At 40.1% G+C, this 27,812-nt stretch overlaps 1 protein-coding gene across 1 annotated transcript; it reads left to right on the forward strand.

Moving 5' to 3' along the window:
- Positions 1-413: 413 nt before the first annotated feature.
- On the forward strand, positions 414-19,277 carry TLR2 (toll like receptor 2). The gene is made up of 2 exons (XM_043971446.1): positions 414-542; positions 16,496-19,277. Exon 2 carries the CDS (start codon positions 16,512-16,514, stop codon positions 18,867-18,869), a length of 2,358 nt encoding a protein of 785 aa, XP_043827381.1. The 5' UTR covers positions 414-542; positions 16,496-16,511; the 3' UTR covers positions 18,870-19,277.
- Positions 19,278-27,812: the final 8,535 nt, after the last annotated feature.

The following is a 27,812-nucleotide window of genomic DNA, read 5'->3' on the forward strand; positions in this document are numbered from 1 at the left end:
GCGAGGATGGAGTAGGAATCACCAGACTCCTTGTTCTGAAATTTCCTCTTGGCCCTTGGCCTAGCAGAAAGTGTGGAAGTTGGGGAATTCCTCTCTTTACTAACTGTAAACTTTGGACACAGCATCTGGGCGGGGATGCAGAGTTAAGGGACTAAGATCTCTACCCGGCTCTGCTGAGCCCTCCAGCCCGCTCTGAGCCCTCCAGCTCGCCCCGCTCCACCCATCTGGCGGGCTGCAGTTTGGATACCCCGCTGCAGGGAAGGAACCTCCTCTGTTCCTTCCTCCCTTCCAGACCCTGCCTCTTCTCTCTAGGTTCTCGCACGCCCGGCACGGCTAGGAGCGATTCAGAAGGGGCGGGGCAACGACAGACACCCCCGCCTTCCTCCTGCCCTGCACATCCTACAGCCTGCATCCCACAGTCGGTGTCCATCCAGCCTGTAGCTGCTGCCCTGCTACAAATGTTCCTGCCTAGCTCAGTTAAACTGAACGGAGCGCACTGAGATCTGCCTAATCCAGACTTTAGGAGTGATTTTGGGCCTTAGGTAAGTCTACTGCCTTTCCCCGGAGTTGTGCTGGGGGTGCCCTTCGGGAAGTTCAGGGATCAGGTGGGTCCGGTCCTGGGATCCCCGAGTCCGATGGGTTACAGGGGTTAGTTCTGAACGCCTCCAAGCCTTAGGCTGGACCTGGTGAAAGTGAAGCCTTCCTGCCCTTAAGGCACAGTGTCTGGACTGTTGGGCAAGTTACTGGCTTTCAGTTTTCTTTTGGTAGTCCATTAAAAAAACACAAAACAAAACTCTCACTCCTGGGCTCACTTGGGCAGTGAACAGTTGAGCCTCTGCTTCCAGATAATGTAAAAACACCCCAGCACCCTGAGGTGTTACCCTTGGATGGTTTCAGTGGTACCCAGCTCTTCAATCCCTGAGGACTGCAGTCAGAACCTTGGTTCTAGGTCACTGCCCAGAGAACGTAAAAATGAAATGAATGACTGAACCGGGATCACAGATTTAGAGTTGAAAGGAGTCTAGACCAACCCCTTTATTTATTTGATTTACTTGAGGGAATTTAAGACCTAGAACGGGTGATTCGAGTTACTTGCCCAAAGTTATATAATTAGTAACTAAATGTCAAGGCCAGGATTTTTAGCCTAGCTTCTCTCCCTGCAAGTCAAATGCTCTGTCCACTGTAGGATCAAACGTTCAGAGGTGTAAGGAACCTAGCTTAGACAATATCCAGGCCAGCATCCTCGTTTTGCAGATTGAGACACTAAAGACCCAGCAACACTTAGCTTTGGTCAAAGGACTAACTACAAAGTATTCACATTAGGAGGAACTTTAAAAAACTGCTTGTATTTTGTATTTTGGGGTGGATGATCTTAAGTGTGACTCCTAGTGTAATGAAAAGAAGAAAAATCACCAAACGGAGGGATCAGGAGATCTGTGATCTTCTGGGTGTCCGGAACAAAGGACTTTAAATCCTTCCTCAGAGACTTAAGAGCTGGGCAAGCCACATTTCCTAACTCCAAGTTTGTTTGGTTTTTTTTGGTGAGGCAATTGGGGTTAAGTGACTTGCCCAGGGTCACACAGCTAGTAAGTGTTAAGTGTCTGAGGTCGGATTTGAACTCAGGTCCTCCTGACTCCAGGGCCGGCACCACCTAGCTGCCCCTACATTTCCTTTCAAAAACGATAATCATAGCACCAAAACTCACAGGTTTGTTGAGCAAATCAAATGAGATAATATATTTTAAATATTCTGCAAACCTTAAAGAACTATATAAATGCTAGCTATTATTACATACTAGCCATCATTAAGCCTCAGGTGCCTTAGCCATTTTGAAGGGAAGGACTATTGGATTTAAAGTTAGAAGACTGAACTTCTCAAAGCAAGGACTGTCTTTGACTGTGTGTGTGTGTGTGTGTGTGTGTGTGTGTGTGTGTGTGTGTGTGTGTGTGTGTGTAAGCATCAAATAGCACAATGCCTGGAAAATAGTAGGTACTTGATGAGTGTTTATTGAATGACTAACCAGCTCTGCCATTTCTTATCTAGGTGTTCTTAGTTGTAAGTTAATTAATCAATCAACATACATTTTGTAGATATTTGCTATGTGCCAGGCACTGTGGTTTAATGTCTTTCTTCACCATCTTGGTTCCGCCCCCCCTTCCCCCTCTCCCCCGTGGTAATGTGTGTATAAACACATATGTGAAATAGTTCTTTCCTTTAAGAAGCTTACGTTCTAAAGGAGACAATGTGTATATAAGGATACATACATATGCAATATATGTAAGTATATGAATAAGAGATAATTTGGGGGGATGATAATAGCAACTGAGGGGGATGAGGGAATGGGGACATCACTAGGAAAGTTTTTCACATGGAAGGTAGCAATTGATCTGAGTCTTCAAAGGAAGTCAAGATTTCAGACACATTAAGTTCCCCAGGTCTCAGTTTTCTCATCTGTAAAATGACAGGCTTAGACTAGATAATCTCTAAGAGTCTTTGGAGCTTCATAGGTCCTTTGTAAAATTCTATAAAATGAGGGGATTGGACTAGGAGGTTTTGGGTCCTAACATTCTATTACTCTGATTCGAAAGATGTCCTCTGAGACTGCTCCTGGTTAACTAGTAGGATAGGGCAGGGCTTCTTAAACTTTTCCCACTTGTGACTCCTTATTGCCTGAGAAATTTTTATGCAACCCTGGGTATATAGGTATATAAAATAGTATACCTATTACTTTTACTTTTACTGTTGCCAAATTTTTTGTGACCCCCACATTCAGTTACAGGAACCTCTATGGGGTCGGGACCCACAGTTTAAGAAGCTTTGGAATATAGGATGCTCAGTCAACTTTGGTTTGTTTTTTCTGGGTCAGCTGGGGGCATGTGATGAAATAGGGGAAGTTTCCTTCCTGTTTTTTCACCTCCCCTCACTCCTACTACTAATCTTCCCTTCCTTCCTCACCCTTGTGCTTAACCAAAGGTACCCATCCTTTCTTTTACTTCTCTCTACTGAAACTTGTTCTGCGCTAGCTGTCATAGTGAAAGGATTTGTCCAATGCATCCAGACCAAGATGGTAATAGCTAATAAAATTTAGCGCGTTAAGCATTTTCTGAAGTTCTTCTTTTAAGACTTCCTCTTCTCAAAAGAAGACCATGGGTATTCCTGTATTAGATGTAAATTAGAGATATGAAATGTCTTTGCTGGAAACCAGAAGTTGAGTAAACTGCTCAGATAATAGACCGGAATAGCACTGATGTTTCCTGACTCATATGCTTTTTCCTGAAGACATTTAATGAAGTTCAACCCAAATTTGATAGAACACAGAAAAGAAGGATGATGATGATGATGATGATGATTTATGTATTGCTTTTACTCTGTATGTATCTTGTAAGTGCAAAGTTATTTGCAAGTCTCCATTAGAGTGGGGCAGCTAGGTGGTACACTGGATAGAACATCAACCCTGCAGTCAGGAGGACCTGGCTTCAAATCGAGCTTCAGGCACTTAATAGCTGTGTGATGCTGGGGAAAGTCACTCAATGCCAATTGCCTACAAAATTCCAAAGTTCTCCATTAGAACTTGAGGTTAGGGACTGTCTTTTGCCTTTCTCTGTATGCCTGGTGATGAGTACAGTGCCTTGCACATGATTAATACTTTTGTCTGACTGATTGACCTATATCAATTATTTTATGTGAACCTCACAGCAATTCTCGGAGATAGTCACTCATGTCCATTTAACAGATGAGAAAAGTAAGTCCCCTGAGATGAAGGGTGATTTGCCCAAGGTCGAACAGCTATCAGCAATAGGTAGTAGAGTTGGAATTGAATTTAGGTCTTCTGAATTAAAGTTGAGTATTCTTTGGTGCTGCTTGAAGATTACAAAGTTTTAAAAAGTCTTACAGGGCCACTTATTCTACTTCTCAATAATTTCGACATCTCTCCTGAACTCTCCCTTTCAACAAGGAAATGTTCTAGAGTTCTTTCTCTTTCATCACAGTCTTCTCATATTTCATATGAGAAGCTGACAAAATGAATACGAAAGAGCAAACGTGGTAGCTTGGGAAATGACGTTCATACCCTTTCCTTGCTTTAATGGTGCAGTGGAAAGAGTTGTATTTGAGTCCCAGGACCTGAGTTTGAATCCTACCTTTGTCCACAGTCATTACCAGTGTGACTTTGGGTAAATTTACCTCCCCAGTTGCATTTCAGTTTCCTCATCTCTAAAATGAGGACTTTGGAGCAAATGACCTTTGAGCTTCTCTTCTAGCTCAAATATGGGATACTATGATAATGAGAAAGTGCTTTATAAAACTCCAGTCCCTACTATGAGTAGTGGAAAAGGACCCTAGGTTGGAGATCAAAGGAGTTTGGTTTAATTCTTGACTTTGCTATGCATTACTGGTGTAACCTTGGACAAAATGTTTCACTCATGTGGGTTTTATTTTCATCTGTAGAGTGGACTAGAGCAGTAGTGTCAAACTCAAACAAAAATGGGGACCACTATTCCAGCATAAGGATCCATGAGACAGCTTATTGACTTAGATAACCACATATTAACATTATCTTTGTTTTATTGTATTTTTACTTATTTTGTTAAATATTTCCCAGTTACATTTTAATCTGGTTCAGTCCATACTTGGTAGTGTTATAGGATCCACTGATATTTTTTTGCATTCTATTTTTTTTCAAGGCAACAAACATTTATTTTATTTTTTCCAATTACATGTAAGGGTAGTTTTCAACATTCATTTTCATAAGATTTAGAGTTCCAAATTTTTCTCCCTGCCTCCCTTTCCTCTCCGCTCCACAAGACACCAACCAATCTGATATAGGTTATATATGTACAATCCACAAGTGCTCTTTTTTCAGTTCATTGATATTTTTTGATACCCCTGGACTAGATCTCAAAGATTCCTTCCATCTCTAAATCTATTATCCTATATAAATATGAGTTACTATGGTTAGAATAAGAAAAAAAAACACATCCTGAGAAAAAGTTGCTCCCCCCACCCCCACCAGCTCATCAATAGATTAGCCTTTTCTTTTGTCCTATTTATAGAAAGTGTCCCATAGTTGGAAGGAAACATGGAGGTCATCTTGTCATCCATTCAACAATTCAGCAAGCATTTATTAAGTGTCTACTATAAATGTCAGGGCAGCTAGGTGGTTCAGATAGAGCACTACCCCTGAAGTTGGGAGGACCTGAGTTCAAATCTCACCCCAGAAACTTACTAGCTGTATGACTCCGGGCACGTCATTTAACCCTGATTGTCTTAAATATCTGGGACCACCTCTAGTCATCACAATCTATGTCTTTCCACTGGCCCCAGCTGGCTCTGGAGGAGAGAGTGAGGTTGGTGACCTTGCACAGCCTTCTCTCACTTAAATCCAATTCAGTTCAAGTCATGACAGCACCTCCTGATGTCATGGTCCTCTTCGAGAACGAAGGACAAACAACAACTACATATGTCAGGCACCAGGCTGGTTCTGGAGATACAATAACAAAAAAGTCCAAGCAATCACTACCTTCAAGTATCTTACATGCTACTGGGGTAGGGATGTATACAAGTAAAGTAAACAATAATTTATGGAACACTCACAGTGAGTCAGGCACTGTGCTAAGTGCTGTGGAGATAAAGAATGGCAAAAAACCCAACCAACCAACCAACCAAAAAACCCCCAGGACCCAAACAGTTCTTTTTTTTAAGGAGCTTACAGTCTAATGTTAGAGCCAATAAGACAACCGTACCAACAAACTATAGAGAGATTAACCCTAGCATTAAGTGGGGTTAGGAAAGACTTTTTACAGAAGGTGGGGTTTTAGCTGGCATCTTAAGAAATCAGGAAATGGAAATGACCTTGGAAAGAAATCCAGGCATGAGGAATAGTCAGTGAAAATGTATAGTTGGGGGGCAGGGCAGCTAAGTGGTGCAGTGGATAAAGCACTGGTCCTGGGTTCAGGAGGACCCGAGTTCAAATCTAGCCTGAGACACTTGACACTTACTAGCTGTGTGACCCTGGGCAAGTCACTTAACCCTCATTGCCCCCCACAAAAAATAAACAAATAAAAAATTTTTAAAAATGAAAATGTATAATTGGGAGATAGAATGTTATGTTCATGGAAAATTAAATACAAAATAGATGCTATAAGTGCAAAATCTTCCACAAAGTCCTACTCTAATGCAACATCATGGTGTGGAGATGATTCTGAGTTCTCATGGTTATGCCACTAAAGACAAGCTTTGGGAAGTTATACCATGGTGTCAAGGCTTTAAAAACCCTGCTTCTTGCCAGTTGAAACCAACCAGGTTTAGAATATGAACTAATTTGTAAAATCTTATGGAGAAGGATGATGGAAGACTAGGAACAGTATTATCAAAACAGAAGCAATGGAGGGTAAACCTGACAAAACAACCAACTGAAAACATACATCCAAAGGCTTTTAGAGGTAAAGATAGAAAGAAAGCAACAAAGAAAAAAAGAAAAGATCTTCCCATGTTTTGAAAACAATCTTTTCTTCTCCATCAAGACAGTGAACCACTATACTTGGACTCTTAACATCACATTCCTGGATATATTTATAGTGGCCTAATATGGAACTGAAGAGAACAGAAATGGAAAAAGCAGTTGCATTAGACTAACTGGAGACAGAGGAGACTGTGCTCTGGATGCAACACAGTTGTGAGGGCATCGGGTGACCACATGGTATCCAAAACAAAGTGAGGAAGATACCAAAGGCATAAGAGAAAAATCTCAGAATTTATTAATTATTTTTTAAAAAGTCAACTTGAAAAACAACAGCTACCAACTTCCATGGCTACTTTTCTGTCTGTATAAAATTTTTATGAGAACCATCTCTGCATGTACTGAAGTTATCCATCCTTGGTGAAGATATTAGGCAGTCAAGCTTTCACAAGTGAGATTCCTCAATAGAACACTTCTTTACTGAACGAACAATTCTGAAACACTTAAGAATTATGACCAATGTAATGGTCAACTATGATTTTAGAGGACACGTGAAGTATGCCATCCACTTACTCCAAGACACAATGGACTCGGGGCAGATATTGAGACATGTTGTTTTTGGTTATGGGCAATTTAGATATTTGGGGTTTTTTGACTATTCATATTTATTACAAGGATTTCTTTTTTTTTAATGGGAAGGAAAGAAAGTAGATTTTTCCTCATTGAAAATTTTTAAAATGACATCATTATGGGGGCGGCTAGGTGGCGCAGTGGATAAAGCACCGGCCCTGGATTCAGGAGTTCCTGAGTTCAAATCCGGCCTCAGACACTTGACACTTACTAGCTGTGTGACCGTGGGCAAGTCACTTAACCCCCACTGCCCCGCAAAAAAAAAAAAAAAAGACATCATTATTATAACATAACTCACTAAAAGAAGTAGAAAAATGCCACTCTTTTGTTAATTAATTCCAAAAAAGCATTTAATGCAGTAGAAAAATGCCTCTTTAAAGCTGTTTTCCAACAATATATCTCCCATCCATATGTCCAAATTATTCAAGATTCTTTGAAAGCTATCAAAACAGAGATAACCTTGTTTGAGAGTCCTCTGATCATAAACACCAGGTGAAACATAAAATAAGAAAACAAAAATGTACTTTACAAAGGTTATCTCCACTGAGATGGGAAAAGATCCAGAGCACTCAGGTCCTTCAGATGCTCCTGATTGTGGGTGAAATTGTACTGTGTACAGCTTTGAAATGTTGCAAAGCCTCCTGGAAGTGCTTCAAAATCATTCAAGAGTTTGGTCTAACCACCCACACAGGAAAAACCAAATGGATTAAGAATGGGAACTGTCCAGATCAGGGGTGGGAGGAATATTCCAAAGAAATGAAATATATATATGATGAATAAAAGACAATTTCAGTGTGGAAAAGGCACTAAACTGGTTGGAAAAATTAGAAAAGGCTTTGAGTAGGAGGTCCCATTTGATCTGACCTTTGAAGAAAATGAGAGACTCTAAGTGGTAGAGATAAGGAGGGAATTCATTCCAAACCTGATGTCCATATTGTTCAAAGGCACGGAGACTGGTAATGAGGAACACCAAGAAGGATGGTGTGGCTAGAACATAGATACGTGAAGGGGAGCAGAGGTGACAGGAGTCAGGAAGGGTAGTTGGACCCAGGTTGTGTCTGTATCTACATTTAGATACCAGTCCCAAAATTTGTAATAAGCACCTTTCCTCTAATTGATGTTCTTTGAGTGACATTTTCACCTGCTTCTCTTCTGCACACATTTGTTGACAGTGTGTTTATGAGGTTTTTTGACTGGTTTCCTTGTACCTATAGACATTTTAGAGTTGTAACAGGCTCCAGAGAGCATCCTCTCCCATTTTACATGGAAGAAAATTGAGGCACACAAAAGTATTGTGAGTGGTCCAAGCCCACAAAGGTAGTCACTAGAAGAGTTGGGACAAGAATCTAGGTCTTCTGCCTTTCAGTCCAGAGCTCTCTTTTATGACCCACAACTATTTCACGGGACTAGGATTTAGTGTTGGAAAGAATCATAAAGGTCACATAATTCTTCTCTTGTCCACCCTCCACTCCACCCCAACCATATGCAGATAACCTCAGACAAGTTGTTTGACTTGCCCAAGGTTTAACCCATTGGTATTAATTTAAAAGTGATGAATGATGGGAAGATATCAGTGAGAAGTTCCAAGGGAGGCTAACTTAATATTTCCACAAAATACATCAATAGGAATGACCCAAAGAAATGAAACCACCCCAAATTATCAAAATGTAAATGTAAAATACTCTTAAGAAATAAGCAAACCAAAGGACTATGACACAATGAAAAACTATTATTGATTCACAAGAAGAGAAAGACAAAATACTAGATGACAAAAATGCTAAAATACCAATAGCTGTAACCTCAGAAATAATGTGACAAATGTTACAAGATTGAATGAAGTAAATAATAAACACATTGAAGAAATTAAAGGAAAGAAAAAAAGAGAAAAAAGAAAAGCAAAACTATTAGGAGGTGAAATTTTTATTTATTTATTTTTGGACTATGAGTGTGAGCCCAGAGAGCTCCCACTAAAGAAGTTCCCTCTGCCAATGCAGTTACACCTTCTTGGCAATTTATAGTCTCAGCTCACTGAAGTTAAATAACTTTCCTAGAGTCACATAGAGAGTATGGGGCAGAGGACAGTCTTGATCAGAAGGGTCTTTTGGACTCTGCAACTGCCTTTCTATCCTCAGTGCCATACTACACATAGGAAATAGTGTGTATGTATATATGTATATATATATATATATTATATATATAATTTTTTGGGATACTTTTTAATGTTATTATTTACCCTCATGGTGATGTGGGCTGGAATTTGGGGTCAAATTGATCGTGAGTCATCCCAAAAGAATTATAAGACTCAGTGACTCAGTTTCCCAAGTTTTATTGCAATACTGTGGGTGACCACAGGGAGAGAACCAGAATAGTGGAAAGGTATCTCTTAAATAAGGAAAGGAAAGACAGTTATAGTTATAGTATAGATAAATTGATTATCAGTCTTACTATAATAATCTCCACCTTAGGGAGGTACAGGGGAGAACCTGTCCTACTCATTATAATGTTCTCCACCTAGGGGTGTTTCAGGGGAGGGCTTATCCTAATTTGGAGTTCCTGGGGTCCTAAGCCAGCCCCTGAGGCGGGTACCTTTTTCAGTGGAGGTGTGTTTTGGGGGTTTACACGTCATAAGGTGAATCTGGGGACAAATTTGGCCTTTTCTGCGCATGTCTCTTTCTGATTCCCATGGCTAGTTTCAAAATATAATCATTTTTCATTAGAATTTCTATAGGTTGTCTTTTTCCTTTATTGTTATTTTGACCTGACCTGTTCTGGTCCGTTATGGAAGCTGATCACTGTGGGTACGAGACCCTGGTATAAGTTATCCATTAACTGGGATCTGACTCCCTTTTAGAGCTAATATCTGAATTAGAGCTTGGGTCTTAGGTTTTTGTATTAACCCTTTTTTCACCTCCTACATCAATGGTACCCCAGGCTTTGAGCTAATGAATACTGGTGAAACCAAAACAGAATTTTCCAGCTGGCTACTGTTTTGGCGGTTGAGGATGATGACGTTTGCAGCCATTCAGGAAGACTGCTCTAATGGCTATAATCAGGACTATTTTGAGACTGTAGCAAGTCAAACGGTTCAAACTTGCAGAACAGCACACAGTCATGATACCCCCTTTCCATCCTTGCTTTCAGCACAGTCTTCTTTTGTCATGGATGCCACTTCTACTGTCACTCCCACTGGAATTCCTCCTTACACTGAAGTATTTTTTTTTACCTCTGCCATACTAGGTTGCAGAGGTCCTAAACACATTGGGAGTATTGTGTTGGATTCTGAGAGGGTGTTTTAGGGAGGATATGGACAAGTTATAGAAAGGTGGCCAGCTGGGTAGGAAGACTTGATGGTGTTTGTTAATTGAAAAAAAATTATGATGATTAAAGAAAAAGACTGGCAATCATGGAATAAAATGATTGATTCAAGGATGTTTAGCTTGAGAAGAGAAGTTATGCTAGTTACTTCATGGTATTTCAAAGTGAAAAAGGATTAGATACATTCTCCTTGTATGTATATATGTATAATAGCTCTTTTTGTGGTATCAAAGAATTGGAAATGAAGGCATTGTCCATCAGAGAATGGCTGAACCAAGCATGATGTGTGACTGTAATGGAATAATGTTGTGCTATAAGAAAAGATGAAAAGGATGTTTTTGGAGAAACCTGGAAAGACTTGTGTGAATTCATACAGAGTGAAGTGAGCAGTACCAGGAGAACTCTTTATGCAATAACCACAATATTATAAAAATAAGTTTGAAAAACTTAAGAACTCTGTTCAATGAATGGCCAAAAATGATTCCAGATGACCCATGATGAACCATTATATGGACCTCCTGAAAGAGAGGATGGGATGCCTTGGGAAGTAGTCAGTTCCTAGTTGCTGGAGGTCTTTAAATGAATTCTGGATGTCTTTTTTGGCACATTGGATAGCACCAGGCCTGGAGTCAGGAAGACTCATCTTTGAGAATTCATATCTGACCTCAGACACTCAATATCTGAGCGACCCTGGGAAAGTCACTTAGCCTTGTTTGCCTGAGTTCCTCATCTATAAAATGAGCTGGAGAAGGAAATGGAAAACCACTCCAGCATCTTTGTCAAGAAAATCCCAAAGGGGGTCATGAAGAGTCAGACATGACTGAAAAAAATGACTGAACAACATTTGTTAAAGATATTGGAGAGGAGATTCCCATTGAGGTATGTACTGGGCTAGAGGATATGTAAGATCCCTTCCATCTTGGAATCTTTGACTCTGTAAGTAGGGTTTGGGGACCAATTTTTAATTGGGGAGTGTTAGCTAAGTGGCTCACTGCAATACTGGGGCAAGGAAGGAGACGGGCAGCCTCCCTCAAAACAGAGCAGGATTTATTTAACAAGAATGAACTTAAAAAAAACACAAACAGGATCAGTAGGATCAAGGGAAAGAAATAAAATGGGGAAAGGGAAATTATACAACTTGAAAAAACACTAACTGCCCAGGAATCAGCTGAGAATACACAGCAATGCTCCTGTCACCTTCCATCTTCCAGCTAGAATACCGGAAAAGCTCCCTTATTCCCAGCACATCCCACACAGCCCCCAGCCAATTGGCTGACTGCTCTGACAGTCACATGACTGCCCTCACTAGGCTTCCAATCATTATAATTTTGCCAGGCCCATGTAGGCGTCGGTCAGTGGTGATGACATGAGATGCCAGCTCCATGGCAATGGCTACAACCAGTGGGTGGAGCATCATGCGGTTTGCGGAGCCCCAGGCCAGTGCACGCTGAGGTTTTTTTTTTAAATTCTAGCCAAAAGATGGGATCATAAAAACTTCAAATAACAATTAATTCTTTCCAAGGGTTACGGGAGAAAACTAATCCATTGTTTAGGTAGTGGGTAAATAAGTAAGAATTTTAAGGGGCAACCAATCACAAAGACATAGGAAGCCTGGCAACCCCTGAAATAAGACATAAAATACAAATATAATACTAAATGCCTGTAAAACATTTAGCATCTTTCCTGACAATTAAACAGATAGAAGTTAACAGGTAGCGAGCATGGGAATGGAGGTATACACACACATAAATACAAAATAGACTTTGCTATTTGGGAGGAATGTTGTTTTTATTTTCTTAGAAAATGTCTCTCTCATCGTTCATTAAATTGCTATTTAGAGAGTGGTTTGGAGTGACAACATGTTAGGTTACTTGCCCTGAATTATGCAGCCAGAAGGTGAGTCCCTGGTTCCAACTGATGGTCAAGGCACAAGGGTTGATGTAGCCTGTTAACTTCAGCCAGATTAGCTCTTCCCCAAGACTAACTCCAAGCCTTTTTAAAAAAAATTTTGTAGGGCAATGAGGGTTAAGTGACTTGCCCAGGGTCACACAGCTAGTAAGTGTCAAGTGTCTGAGGCCGGATTTGAACTCAGGTCCTCCTGAATCCAGGGCCCGTGCTTTATCCACTGTGCCACCTAGCTGCCCCGCCAAGTCTTGAAGAATACAGCATCTTCCCAGGCTTTCTTATACTTCATTCATTCATTCATTCATTCATTCATTCAAGAATACAGCATCTCCCCAGGCTTTCTTATACTTCATTCATTCATTCATTCATGAATGCATTCATTCTTTCCTTAAATGTTGATGGACCCCTATTATATGCCCCACTTGGCACTGACTTTTGTTCGTCGGTGTTGTAGTAGAAATTGCACTGAGAGCAGCTTGAGAGCAGGGACTGATTTTGTTTCTGTTTGTTTTTGTCTTTCATTCTATTTCCTTCCCGCCACCCCAGTACTTAGTACGGTTCTTGACATATGATAGGCCCCTTAGTAAATGCTAGCAAACTTATTAAAGGCTACAATTGACTGACTGACATCAGGAAGACCTGGGATCAAATCCTACCTCCTTCACTCACAAGCTGTATGACTTTGGGTTAGCTGCTTGTATAAAAGTGGTGATGATGATAACCACACACCAGAATGAATCATGATATCACCTGTGGTGTTTGGGGGATGTTTTTACACAGCCAGCTGTGCTTTAGAGATGTTTTTATACAGCTGCCTCTATTTCTTGTGTAAGTAACAGAGTTAATTCTGAATGAGAATGAGAAGTAGAGTGCTGGGACAGCACTGGCTGGGAGCCAGGAAGATAGTGAGCTCAACTCCTGCTAAAGCCGTGACCTAGGGGAAATCACCTTAGGAAAGTGGGGAGAACAAGTATTTATTAAGCACCTCCAAAGTGCCAGGTACTATGGTAAGCACTTTATAATTATTTTCTTATTTGATCCTGGTAACAACCCTGGGGGAGGGGTAGGTGCTCTTATCTTCCCATTTGACATTTGGTAAAACTGAGGCAAACAAAGGTTAAGTGACTTGCCCAGGGTCATGCTGTAACTAAATGTCTGAATCCACAGCTTGAATGTAGTTTTTCCTGATTCCAGGCCCAGTGCTTTACCCATTGTGCCACCTAGCCACCCCTGAACAGTTTAACATCTGTCTGCCTCACATTCTCTCCCTATGCCCTTTATAGCCTACTTCCAGACTTGCCAAAATTGGAAAGGGGTACAGTTTTACATGAATAACTTTAAAAACAAACTACATCTAATAAAAGTTCATTGTTGCTGTTCAGTGGTTTCAGTTGTGTCTGACTGTGACCCCATTTGGGGTTTTTCTTGGCAAAGATACTAGAGTGGTTTGTCATGCATATCCCTCTCCGGCTCATTTTATAGATGAGGAAATGGAAGCAAAAAGAGTTCAGTGACTTGCCAAGGGTTGTACAGCTAATAAGCGTCCAAGGCCAGACTTGAACTTGGGAAGGCAAGTTCTCTTGACCTAAGGCTCAGAACTCTAGCCACTGTGCTACTGAGCTGCCCTTCTAATAAAGGTTCACAACTTCTTAAAGCTGCACTTGTGTATTGAAATGTTTGTTGATGTTCACAATAAAAAAGATTTACGAAGACCTCTGTTGATGTTCTTTCTTTCTTTCTTTTTTGCAATGAGGGTTAAGGGACTTGCCCAGGGTCACTCAGCTAGTTAAGTGGCAAGTGTCTGAGGCCGGATTTGAACTCAGGTCCTCCTGAATCCAGGACAGGTGCTTTATCCACTGTGCCACCTACCTGCCCCAACCTCTGTTGATTTTCATAGCACTTCCATTCATTCATTCAGCAATTATTTCTTAAGCACCCATTAAATGTCAGGTACTAGGGATTGGAAAACCAAAATGGACACATTCTCTGACCAAAAGGATTTTTCTAAAACATAGCTCTGCTCCCATCATCCCCCAATCAGCAAACTTCAGTGACTATCCCTCTTCTTTTTTACATCCAAAGCCATTTATAAGCCAGGCCCCTCCTACCTTTCTAGTCTTCTCACACCTTACTCCCTACTATGTGCTATTCGATCTAGTGACATTGTCCTTCTTGCTGTGTGGAGAATGAGACGACCCATCTCTCAGCTCTAGGCATCTTCTCTGGCTGTCCCCCATACCCATAATGCTCTCCCCCCTCACCTCTGACTCTTGATTTCCCCCGCTTCCTTTGAGTCCCAACTAAAGTCCCATTTTCTTCTGGAAGCCTTTTCCAACCATTCTTAATTCTAGCACCTTCCCTCTCTTAATGGTTTCTTATTTCTTCTGTATATAGCTTGTTTGTACATATTTGTTTGCTTGTTGTTTTCCTGATTAGATGGTGAACACCTTGAGGGCACCTTGTTTCTATATGCTGAGTGCTTAGCACCTAGTAAATGCTTAATAAATGTTTGACTGTGGTAAAAACAAGCAAATAAAAATGTTATATTCTATTGAGGGGAAGGGGAACGATATGTACATGAATAAATTAATACCATCTAATATTGAGGGAAGGAGGGTACCACTAATATCCAGGGGAATTACCATAAAAACACTGTTAGGGGTGGGGGGTGGGAATGGAGGGAGGAAGAAAAGTCGGAACACAAAGTTTTTAAAAATTGATGTTAAAATTTGTTTTTACATATGTTTTGGAAAATAAAAATAAAGGAGGCTGGAGTACATAAAAAAAAGAAGCAAACAAGGGGGCAGCTAGGTGGCACAGTGGATAAGGCACCAGCCCTGGATTCAGGAGGACCTGAGTTCAAATTCTGCCTCAGTCACTTGACATTTACTAACAGTGTGACCCTGGGCAAGTCACTTAACCCTCATTGCCCCACCCCCAAAAAAGTAATGAAATGAGAAGCAAACAAAAGTTTTCACATAAGGTAAAACTTCCCAACAATTACAGCTCTCCCAAAGTGGAATGGGCATGGGAACCATAAAGAAGGAAAGGGAGAAGGAGGGATGAGAGGGTAGAGATTCTCCCCTACTTGACGTCTTTAAGGGAAGGCTAGATGACCACTTATTGGAAATGTTGAAGAGAGAATTTCTTGGGTTTGGGTTTTTTTTTTCCAGACAGTGGGGGTTAAGTGACTTGCCCAGGGTCACATAGCTAGTAAGAGTCGAGTGTCTGAGGCTGGATCCAAACTCAGGTACTCCTGAATCCAGGGCCGGTGCTTTAACCACTGCTCCATCTAGCTGCCCCCTGAAAAGGGCATTTCTAAATAGATAAGGTTCTGAACACATTATCCCTGATCCCCATCTCCCCTCTCCATGCCTTTGTATAGGCTTTTGCCTAAGTCTTACTAAGTCCTCACCTTAATTTAGTATAATTCCTCATGCCCCTTGAGGTCTGGCCTCTTAAAGAGGCTTTTTCCTAATTCCTCCAAGTACTAGCACTTCACTGACATTATTATGTATGGATTTTGTATGGATTTCACATTTACTCATGTTTACATGTTGTTTTCATCAAGTAGAGTATAAGATCCCTACAAGCAGGATCTCTATCATTTTTGTCCTTGTATCCTGGAGCTGAAGAGTACCTGACCCATTTAGGTGATTTTGTGGTTAAATAAAAATATTTTGTGATTGAAAAAAACCAAACCACTGTTAGGTAGGGAGCTGATTTGTTATTATCCTCATTATTACAAATGAGGAAACTGGATCTCAAAGTTAAGGGATTTCCTCCATGGTCATTTAGCTAGTAAGTTTCAGAGTTAGAATTTGAACCTAGATCTTTCTCCCTTCATATCAAAGACTGCTACTGTACCTATTTCATACAAATCCGTGAAGCGTCTGGATCATGAGGAAATCCAGTAAATCAAAACTAGACTGTAATTTAGTTTTGATGAGTCTTTGGAAGTTGCTTGATAGACATAGTAGCATTTATAGGACACTTTAAAGTGGGCAAAAGGTTTGACAAATATGTCATCCGAGCTTCCTCACCATCCCCAAGGGATTATGAGAGAGGTAAGAACAAGTTTAAGACCATTACAGTGTTGATGGGATGTTGTTCTGGGATTATTAGCCTGGGTGAATTCTATATCAGGGGAAACAGAGTCACTCATCCTGATCTCTTTTTCTTTTTAAGGCTGAGCCCCTGATCAATGAGAGGTGCTAGGTGGGCAGTGTGGGTCTTCTGGACCATAATCATTCTCTCAAAAGAAGATGCTCCCAAGCAGACGTCTCTGTCATGTGATCCTGTTGGCATCTGTGATGGTCATTCCAGGTTTTTGGACACCATTCCTTCAGGCCTGACAGAGGCTGTGAAACAGCTGAACCTGTCCTCCAACAAGATCTCACACATCAGAGAAACAGACCTCCAGGCCTGTGTCAATCTGGAAGTTCTCTTGCTGCAATCCAACCAAATTCGTGCCATTGACCCAAATTCCTTTCAGGCCCTGGGAAATCTGAAACATCTGGACTTGTCCCACAATGACTTGTCTCACTTGTTACCCTCCTGGTTTAATTCCCTCTCGTCTTTGCAGGTGCTACACTTGGAGGGCAACCCCTACCTGCGACTTGGGCAAAGCCCTCTTTTTTCTCATCTCCCCAGTTTGAGGGTTCTTAAAGTAGGGAACAGTAACAACTTCTCAAGCCTTCAGAAACAAGACTTTGTAGGGCTGAAGATGCTGGAGGACCTGGAGATTGAAGCTGATTATCTTAAAAAATATGAGCCAGGAAGTCTGAAGTCTATTCACAACATAAGCCACTTGACTCTCAGTATTAAGAGGCCTATTTTACTAGCAGACATCATAGTCGACGTTGCAAATTCTTTGCACAGTTTGGAACTGAGAAAAACTAATCTGCAAGCTTTTGTTTTTTCACCACCTTTGTCTACCTCTAGCCAGCCAGTTATTGAGAAGATTATCTTTAAAGAGGTGGAATTCACAGATGGAAGTATCGTTGAAATTTTTAAACTGTATTCCTATGCTTCTGAGTTGTTGGAGGCTGTGCTTGAGGATTGTAAATATTTTGGAAATGGAAATGTGGATGAGGAGTTATTAGATAAAATTAAACATCAAGGGAAAATTGAAACAGTCACCATCCGGAGGTTGAAGATTAAAATTTTTTACTTATTTTCTGACCTGAGAGCTGTGTATTCATTTTTAGGAAGAATCAAGAGAATCACTCTCACAAGTAGCTACGCTTTCCTTGTTCCTTGTGCACTCTCAAGAAATTTGAGATCCCTAGAGTATTTTGATTTGAGTGACAATTTGATGACTGATAATTATCTATATAATTCAGCTTGTGAGGGGGCCTGGCCCAGCCTGAACACCTTAAATTTGAGTCAAAATAAATTAATATCTCTGAAAGAAGTGGGGGAAACCTTGCTGACTGTGAAAACCCTCACTCACCTGGACATTAGCAAGAATAGCTTTGACTCTATGCCCGACACTTGCCAGTGGCCAAGGAAGTTGAAATATTTGAACATTTCCAGCACAAAAACCTATATAGTAACTCCATGTATCCCCCAGACCCTGGAAATCTTAGACATCAGTAATAACCAGCTCAGTGATTTTCACTTGCATCTGCCACACCTTAAAGAGCTTTATCTTTCCAGAAATAAGCTAAAGACCCTACCAGATGCTGCTAATCTCCCCAATTTAGTGTCAATGAGCATCATTCAGAACACTGTGCTTACTTTCTCTAAGGCACAACTTGAGTCCTTTCATACCATGGAAAGTTTGGCCGCAGGAGTCAACAACTTCATTTGTTCTTGTGAATTTGTGTCTTTTGTCCACAAAGAACAAGCCCTGCTCGCTAAAGTCCTGAAAGATTGGCCAGAAAGCTACCTCTGTGATTCTCCATTCCAGGTGAGAGGCCAACAACTTCCGGACGTTCAGCTTTCCTTCTCTGAATGCTACCAAGCGCACCTGGTGGCTGCGGTCTGTTCTTCCCTTTTTCTGCTTGCCTTGCTGACTGGCGTTCTGTGCTACCGTTTTCATGGCATCTGGTACATGAAAATGATGTGGGCCTGGCTCCAGGCCAAGAGAAAGCCCAAGAAAAATGTAGCGCGGGAGATCTGTTACGATGCTTTTGTTTCCTACAGCGAAGGAGACTCTTACTGGGTGGAGAACTTCATGGTCCAGGAACTGGAGAACTTTGACCCCCCCTTCCGACTGTGTCTCCACAAGCGGGACTTTGTGCCCGGCAAGTGGATCATCGACAACATCATCGACTCCATCGACAAGAGTCACAAAACGCTCTTTGTGCTTTCAGAAAGCTTTGTCAAGAGTGAGTGGTGTAAGTATGAGTTGGATTTCTCCCACTTTCGCCTTTTCGATGAGAACAATGATGCGGCTATTCTGATCCTCCTGGAACCCATTGAGAAGAAAGCCATCCCCCAGAGGTTCTGCAAACTTCGAAAGATCATGAACACCAAGACCTACCTGGAGTGGCCCAGGGATGAAGCTCAGCAGGAGGCATTTTGGGTCAATTTGAGAGCTGCTATAAAGTCATAGCCACATTCATTGGAGTTCAAACCTTAGCTTGTGGGAAATTATTGTATATATTTTTTACTATTTTCTGAACAAAGACCAGATTCTCCTCAATATTTAAGGCTCTCTCTTGTGGCTTTTGTAGCTTGTGGAGTTACAGTAGACCTGTATTTCAAAGGCCTAGGGGATTTTTGCGTTTGTCTCATAAAATTACTTGTTCACATCCAGGTAGAGAAGGCTGTTTCAGGCACTGTCTGGATCACTCAATTTCCTGATATGAATTATTATTATTTTAGTTTGGACCATTTCCCTAAACTGGTTAGGGGCTACTGCAAAGAATGCAGGGTTGATACATTAAGAAAATGAGTAGGAGCAGCTAGGTGGTACAGTAGATAGAGCACTGGCCCTGGATTCAGGAGGACCTGAGTTCAAATCCAGCTTCAGACACTTGACACTTACTAGCTGTGTGACCCTGGGCGAGTCACTTAACCCTCATTGCCTCACCAAAAAAAAAATACATAATAAGAAAATGAGTAACTCTATTTTGCTTTTTATACACTAATTTGTGAAATTAAGTCTCAAGCTCATCTGATTTTAAATCACAGGATTAATCATCCTCACAACTGTCACCAGATTTAAGGAATGTCACAAAAACTACCCCTCTCCCGCTCACCTCAGGATCTCCCGATCCTCCTCCACCAATAAGAAGCTGGGGGGCTTAATCCCCAAATCAGGTTTTTCACTCCCTCCAAATTGTATATTAACTATGTAGAAACCGATGGTTTTGTCACTTGTACTTCTGAGAGCCTGGGTGGGACCTAATTTGTTTCTGCAACCACATGTCTTGCTAAATGAATCATTTGTCTGGATGATGCTCAGTTTCTTTATTTGGTTGTAACAGTATTGGTGAACAACAGTCAGTCGTGGAACAACTTGACCTTCACTCAAGAACCCCCCTAAGAGCTTCTAACAAGGGACTTTCTTGGTGAAGGAATACCTGTCCTTAGACCTCCCCTCCCCTTGACAGCTTCCACTTGAACTAGGTAATCTGACACCTCCCTGAGGAGGTGCTACAGGGGCAAGCTCTAGTAAGCCAATGACATCCCCTTAGGGAAGTTCTTTTTTTTATTTAATAAATCCCTTATGTTTTGTTTTTAATTTACAATTACCATAGCACCATATATAATATATAGGAACTGAATTTACATTATATGTGAAAAATAAAATCTCATAAATGGCAAAAAATTTTTCAAAAAATTATTAAAACATCAGACCCCTTTGGGACTTTTGGCCCACCCTATATTTTTTTGTTTTGTTTTGTTTTGTTTTTTTAGTGAGGCAATTGGGGTTAAGTGACTTGCCCACGGTCACACAGCTAGTAAGTGTTAAGTGTCTGAGGCCTGATTTGAACTCAGGTACTCCTGACTCCAGGGCTGGTGCTTTATCCATTGCACCACCTAACTGCCCCCCACCCTATATTTTGATGATTTTTTTTCTGATAAAAGTATTTTATTGTTTTTTCCAGTTACATGTAAAGATAGTTCTTAGCATTTGTTTATACAAGCTGTCCAGTTTCAGATTTTTCTCCCTCCCTCCCCTTCCCCTAGACAGGTAATCTGAAATAGGTTATATATATATATATATATATATATATATATATATGTGTGTGTGTGTGTGTGTGTGTGTGTGTGTGTGTATGTGTGTGTGTGTGTGTGTATGTGTGTGTGTGTGTATATATATATATGTGTGTGTGTGTGTGTGTGTATATATATATATATATATATATCACATTAAACATATTTCTGCATTAGTCATGTTATAGGAGAAGAATCGGAACAATGAGGAAAAACCTCAAAATAGAAAAACAACAGCACCAAAAACAAAAGAAATAGTGTGGTTCAATCAGCATCTATACTCCACAGTTTTTTTTTTTTCTGGATTTGGAGATCCCCTTCCATCATGGGTCCCCTGGAACTCTCCTGTACCATTGCACTGGTGAGAAGAATATAGTCCATCACAGTTGATCAACACACAATATTGATGATACTGTGTACAATGTTCTTCTGGCTCTGCTCATCTCACTCATCATCAGTTCATGCAAGTCCTTCCAGGTTTCTCTGAACTCCTCCTGCTCATTGTTTCTTACAGCACAATAGAATTCCATTGCATTCATATACCACAACTTGTTCAGTCATTCCCCAATTGATGGGCAACCCCTCAATTTCCAATTCCCTGCCACCACAAAGAGAGCAGCTATAAATATTTTTGTACATGTGGGTCCTTTTTCCATTTTTTTATGATCTCCTTGGGAAAAAGACCCAAAAGTGGTATTGCTGGGTCAAAGGGTATGCACAGCTTTATAGCCCTTTGGGCATAATTCCAGATTGCTCTCCAGAATGGTTGGATCAGTTCACAGCTCCACCAACAATGCATTAGTGTTCCAATTTTCCCACAACTTCTCCAACATTTATTATTTACCTTTTTTTGTCATATTAGCCAATCTGATAGGTGTCAGGTGGTACTTCAGAGTTGTTTTAATTTGTATCTCTCTAATCAATAGTGATTCAGAGCATTTTTTCATATGGGAATAGATAGCTTTTATTTCTTCATCAGAAAACTGCCTGTTCATATCCTTTGACCATTTCTCAATTGGGGAATGACTTGGATTCATATAAATTTGATTTAGTTCCATATATATTTTAGAAATGAGACCTTTATCAGAAGTACTGGCCATAAAAATTGTTTCCCAGCTTTCTGCATCCTTTCTAATTTTGGATGCATTGCTTCTGTTTGTACAAAAACTTTTTAATGTAATCAAAATCATCCATTTTGCATTTCATAATATCCTCTATCTCTTGTTTGATCATACACTGTTCTCCTTTCCAAAGATCTGAAAGGTAGGCTATTTCTTCCTCTTTTAATTTACCTATGGTATCACCTCTTCTGTCTAAATCATGTACCCATTTTGACCTTATTTTTAGTATAAGGTGTAAAATGTTGGCCTATGCCTAATTTCTGCCATATTATCTTCCAGTTTTCCCAGCAGTTTTGGTCAAATATTGAGTTCCTATCCCAGAAGCTGGAATCTTTGGGTTTATCAAACACTATATTACTAGTGTCATTTACTACTGCATTTCCTGTGCCTAGCCTTGTCCATTGATCCTCCACTCTATTTCTTAGCCAGTCCCAGATAGTTTTGATGACTGCCACTTTATAGTAAAGCTCTAGATTTGGTACAGCTCACCCACCTTCCTGTGCATTTTTTTTCATTATTTCCCTTGATATTCTTGACTTTTTGTTTTTCTAGATGAATTTTGTTACTATTTTTTCTAGCTCTATAAAATAATTATTAGGTAGCCTGATTGGTATGGCATTGAATAAGTAAATTAATTTAGGTAGAATTGTCATTTTTACTATATTAGCTCTGCCTATCCATGAGCAATTGATATCTTTCCAATTATTTAGATCTGATTGGATTTATGTGAAGAGTGTTTGGTAGTTGTGTTCATGGAGTTCCTGGGTTTGTCTTGGCAAGTAGACTCCCAAGTATTTTATATTATCTACTGTTACTTTAAATGGAATTTCTCTTTCTATCTCTTGCTGCTGGACTTTGTTGGTCATGTATAGAAATGCTGATGATTTATGTGGATTTATTTTACATCCTACTTTGCTAAAGTTGTTAATTGTTTCAAGTAATTTTTGAGTTGATTCTCTAGGATTCTTTAAGTATACCATCATATCATCTGCAAAGAGTGATAGTTTTGTTTCCTCCTTGCCTATTCTAATTCCTTTAATTCCTTTTTCTTCCCTGATTGCTAATGCTAACATTTCTAGTATAATATTGAATAATAGAGGTGATAATGGACATCCCTCTTTCACCCCTGATCTATTGAGAAGGCCTCTAACTTATCTCCATTACATATAATGCTTGCGGATGGTTTTAGGTAGATAACTGCTTACTATTTTAAGGAAAGCTCCACCTATTCCTAAACTCTCCAGTGTTTTTAATTAGGAATGGGTGCTGTATTTTGTCAAAAGCTTTCTCTGCATCTGTTGAGATAATCATATGATTTTGGTTAGTTTTCTTATAGATGTGGTTGATTATGTTAATAGTTTTCCTAATGTTGAACCAGCCCTGCATTCCTGGTATAAATCCCACCTGGTCATAGTGTATTATCCTGGTGATCACTTGTTGTAATCTCCTTGCTAATATCTTATTTAAGATTTTAGTATCAATATTTATTAGGGAAATTGGTCTATAATTTTCTTTCTCTGTTTTTCTTCTGCCTGGTTTTAGTATCACCACCATATTTGTTTCATAAAACAAATTTGGTAGAATTCCTTCTTCACCTATTTTTCCAAATAATTTGTATAATATTGGAATTAATTGTTCTTTAAACGTTTGGTAGAATTCACCTGTAAACCCATCTGGCCCTGGGGATTTTTTCTTAGGGAGTTCATTAATGGCTTGTTCAATTTCTTTTTCTAATATGGGCTTATTTAAGGATTTTATTTCCTCTTCAGTTAACCTGGGCAGTTTGTATTTTTGTAAATATTTATCCATTTCATTAGATTGTCAAATTTATTGGCATACAGTTGGGCAAAATAATTCCTAATTATTGATTTAATTTCCACTTCATTGGTGGTGACATCACCCCTTTCATTTTTTTTTTTTTTTTTTAGTGAGGCAATTGGGATTAAGTGACTTGCCTAGGGTCACACTGCTAGTACGTGTTAAGTGTCTGAGGCCGGATTTGAACTCAGGTACTCCTGACTCCAGGGCCGGTGCTCTATCCACTGCACCATCTAGCTGCCCACCCCTTTCATTTTTGATACTGGTAATTTGGTTTTCTTCTTTCTTTTTTAAATCAAATTGACCAGTGGTTTATCTATTTTATTGTTTTTTTTTCATAAAACCAGCTCTTCATTTTATTGATTAATTCTAAAGTTTTCTTGCTTTCAATTTTATTAATTTCTCCTTTAATTTTCAGGATTTCTAGTTTAGTATCTAATTTGGGATTTCTAATTTGTTCTTTTTCTAGCTTTTTAAGTTGCACGCCCAATTCGTTGATCTCCTCTTTCTCTTTTTTATTCATGTAAGCAGTTAGAGCTATAAAATTTCCCCTAAGCACTGCTTTGGCTGCATCCCATAGATTTTGGTATGTTGTCTCATTATTGTCATTCTCTTGGATAAAGTTATTGATGTTTCTATGATTTGTTGTTTGGCCCATTCATTCTTTAGAATGAAATTATTTAGTTTCCAATTGATTTTCATTCTACTTTTCTCTGGCTCTTTCTTACATGTAATTTTTATTGCATCATGATCTGAGAAGGATGCATTTACTATTTCTGCCTTTTTACATTTGACTATGATGTTTTTGTGCCCTAATACATGGTCAGTTTTTGAAAATGTGCCATGTGCTGCTGAGAAAAAGGTATATTCCTTTCTATCCCCATTCAATTTTCTCCAGACATCTATCATGTCAAACTTTTCTAGTATTCTGTTCACCTCTTTCACTTCCTTCTTATTTATTTTTTTGGCTAGATTTATCTAATTCTGAGAGGGGAAGATTCAGATCCCCCACTTGTATGGTATTACTGTTGTAATGATTGGAATGATGCCACCTGCTGGAGACTTGCTGTGGGAAAGCCCCACCATGAGGAAAATGCCTCAGAGGCATTGTGGGTTTTCCTTGGCATCAGGAAATGACGTTTGCTCATGGGTGCTGTCTATCAAGGCTACCAGCCAATCAACTTGAGGAGCCTCCTATGGTCTGGGAGGAGACAGGAAGGAGGAAAGGGAGCCTGCACGGAGAGCTCTGGGGCTTTTTGGGTTCCTGACTTGATGGTGGTGGCGGCAGAGGACTTCACAGGAAATTTGAGGAAAGATAGGAATGACAGGCTATTGGAATTCTGTTCTCAATCTTTTTCTTTCTATTTTCCAATAAACCCTTAAAAGCCTAAACTCATTTTATCAGTGATTTTAGTCAGTTTCCCCCAAAACTGGGAGAACAGATTAGAATCCACATTTAGAATCTTAAATTACACACTGTCTAATTCCTCTTGTAACTCATTTAACTTCTCCTCTAAGAATTTGGATGCTATACCACTTGGCGCATACATATTTAATATTGATGTTGCTTCATTATCTGTAGTGCCTTTTAGCAAGATGTAGTTTCCTTCCTTATCTCTTTTAATGAGCTCTATTTTTGCCTGTGCTTTGTCTGAGATAAGGATTGCTACCCCTGCTTTTTTTTACTTTAGCTGAAACATAATATATTCTGCTCCAGCTTTTTACCTTTACTCTGTGTGTGTCTCTCTGCTTCAAATGTGTTTCTTGTAAACAGCATATTGTAGGATTCTGGTTTTTGATCCACTCTGCAATTTGCTTCTGTTTTATAGCAGAGCTCATCCCATTCACATTCACAGTTATTATTACTAACTGTCTATTCCCCTCCATTCTATTTACCCACTTTGTACTTTCCCTGCCTTCTTTCCCCAATGTTTTGCTTCTTACCCCTGCCTCCCCCAATCTTCCCTCCCTTTTTATCACCCCTCCCTTTTCTTTACTCTTTTCTCCCTTGCTTTTGCCCTCCCTTCTATAAGTCCCCCCTTCCCCTTCCCCCTTTGCTTCCCTAAAGAATGCGCTAAGTTTCTTTATCCCAATGAACGTATATGTTATTCCCTCTTTGAATCAAATCTAATGAGAATAGGGTTGAAACAATATTCACCTCTCCCTTCTTTCCCTCTATTGTAATAAGTTTTTTTTCACCTCTTCATATGATGTAATTCACCCCATTCCACCTCCCCTTTCCTTTCCTCCCCTTAGACTCCCTTTTTAACCCCTTAATTTCCTTTATGTCATCACATCAAAGGCAATTTATATTTATACCCTTTGTGTATAAACCTTCTGTCTGCCCAAATACATATACAGTTCTCAAGAGTTATAAGTATTATCTTCCTATCTTCCTGTGTAGGGATGTAAACAGTTTAACCTAAATGAGTAACTCCCCCCCCCCCCCCGCTTACTTTTTTAAACTTCTCCTGAGTCTTGTATGTTAAGATCAAATTTTCTATTCAGTTCTGGTCTTTTCCTCAGGAAACCTTGAAAGTCCCTAATTTTATTCAATGTCCATCTTTTCCCCTGAAAGAGAATGATCAGTTTTGCTGGGTAATAGATTCTTGACTGCAGTTCAAGTTCCTTTGCCTTCCAGAATATCATATTCCAAGCCTTGCAATCCTTTAATGTTGAAGCTCCTAGGTCCTGAGTAATCCTGACCGTGGCTCCATGATATTTAAATTGCTTCTTTCTGGCTGCTTGGAGTATTTTCTCCTTCACCTGATAATTCTGGAATTTGGCTACAATAATCCTTGGAGTTTTCCTTTTGGGGTCTCTTTCAGGAGGTGATCGGTGGATTCTTTCAATGATGATTTTATCCTCTGATTCTATGATATCAGGGCAGTTCTCCTTAATAATTTCCTGGAATATGGTGTCCAGATTCTTTTTCTGGTCATGGCTTTCAGGCAGTCCAATGATTCTCAAATTGTCTCTCCTGGATCTGTTTTCCAGATCAGTTGTCTTTCCAATGATGTATTTCACATTTTCTTCTATTTTTTCATTCTTTTGATTCTGCTTGACTGATTCCTGGTGTCTCATGCACTCATTATCTTCCAACTGTCCAATTTTAATTTTTTAGTTATTGTTTTCTTCAATGAGATTATGTACCATTTTTTTCCATTTGGCCAGATAAATTTTTTAAGGACTTGTTTTCTTCAGTCAATCTTTGTGCTTCCTTTTCCAAGCTGCTGATTCTTTTTTTCATAATTTTCTTGTGTTGCTTTCATTTCTCTCAGTTGATTTTTAAAATCCTTTTTGAGCTCCTCCCAGAAGGCTTTTTGTTCTTGAGACCAATTCATCTTCTTTCTTGAGGTTTCACATGTAGGCAATTTGGGAGTTTTGTCCTCATCTGAATTTGTGTTTGCCTCTTCCCTGTCAACACAGAAGCTCTCAATGGTGAGAGCTCTTTATTGCTTGTTACTCATACTGCAGCTTATTTTTTATTTTTAAATTTTTTTAATGTTGAGGTCTCCTCTGGGGGCACCAAGGTCCCTGTTTCAAGCTTCTTGTGCTGGGATACAGGGGGTGTGTCCCTGGATCTCTAGACTGAGGCCTCTATGGCTTGTAGATTTTTCACCACCCTGGACTTCCTGTCGGAGCGCGCTGGGATAAGTAGACCTGGCCCTGGACTTCCTGTCTGAGCATGCTGGGATCAGTAGGCCTAGTCGAACCTGTCCTTTGGGTGGACCTCCAGCTGGCACCCTGCCCTCTTGGCTGGTGCAGGGGGGTTTTGCCACTGTTCTGCTGCACCACCAGCTTGTTGTGCCTGGATCCAAGGGCTTCAGTTGCTTGGCTGTGGCCCACAGCTTCCTGCTGACTTGCCCCGACCGTCTCCCATGTGCTGTGCTGCGGTAAGCTGAGCCTCCCTTTTGCCCGAGTGAGACCAACCTTTACTGAAGTCTTCTAAATTATCTCTGGTTGGAAGACTGTGTCTCTTTGTCTCTTTGCAGGTTCTGTAGTTTCAGAATCCATCTAGAGACTTGATTTAATGTACTTTTTTTTTTTTTGGAGGGCAATGAGGGTTAAGTGACTTGTCCAGGGTCACACAACTAGTAAGTGTGTCAAGTGTCTGAGGCCGTATTTGAACTCAGGTCCTCCTGAATCCAGTCCGGTGCTTTATCCACTGCACCACCAAGCTGCCCCCGATTTAATGTACTTTTTGAAGGAACAGAATTAGAACTCATGCCATTTGCTGGCTACTTTCTGCCATCTTTTCTCCGCCCCGCAGGGAAGTTCATAATGGCCTGGAAACAGAGGGAATTTTCCATTCAGAAGGGAATGATGAAAAGTAGAACTTTTAATTTGTGTAAAAATTAGTCTAAAATATATAAAAATCCAGATGGGTTCCT

This window comes from Dromiciops gliroides, chromosome 6 (assembly GCF_019393635.1).
Source record: "Dromiciops gliroides isolate mDroGli1 chromosome 6, mDroGli1.pri, whole genome shotgun sequence".
Lineage (NCBI taxonomy): Eukaryota > Metazoa > Chordata > Mammalia > Microbiotheria > Microbiotheriidae > Dromiciops > Dromiciops gliroides.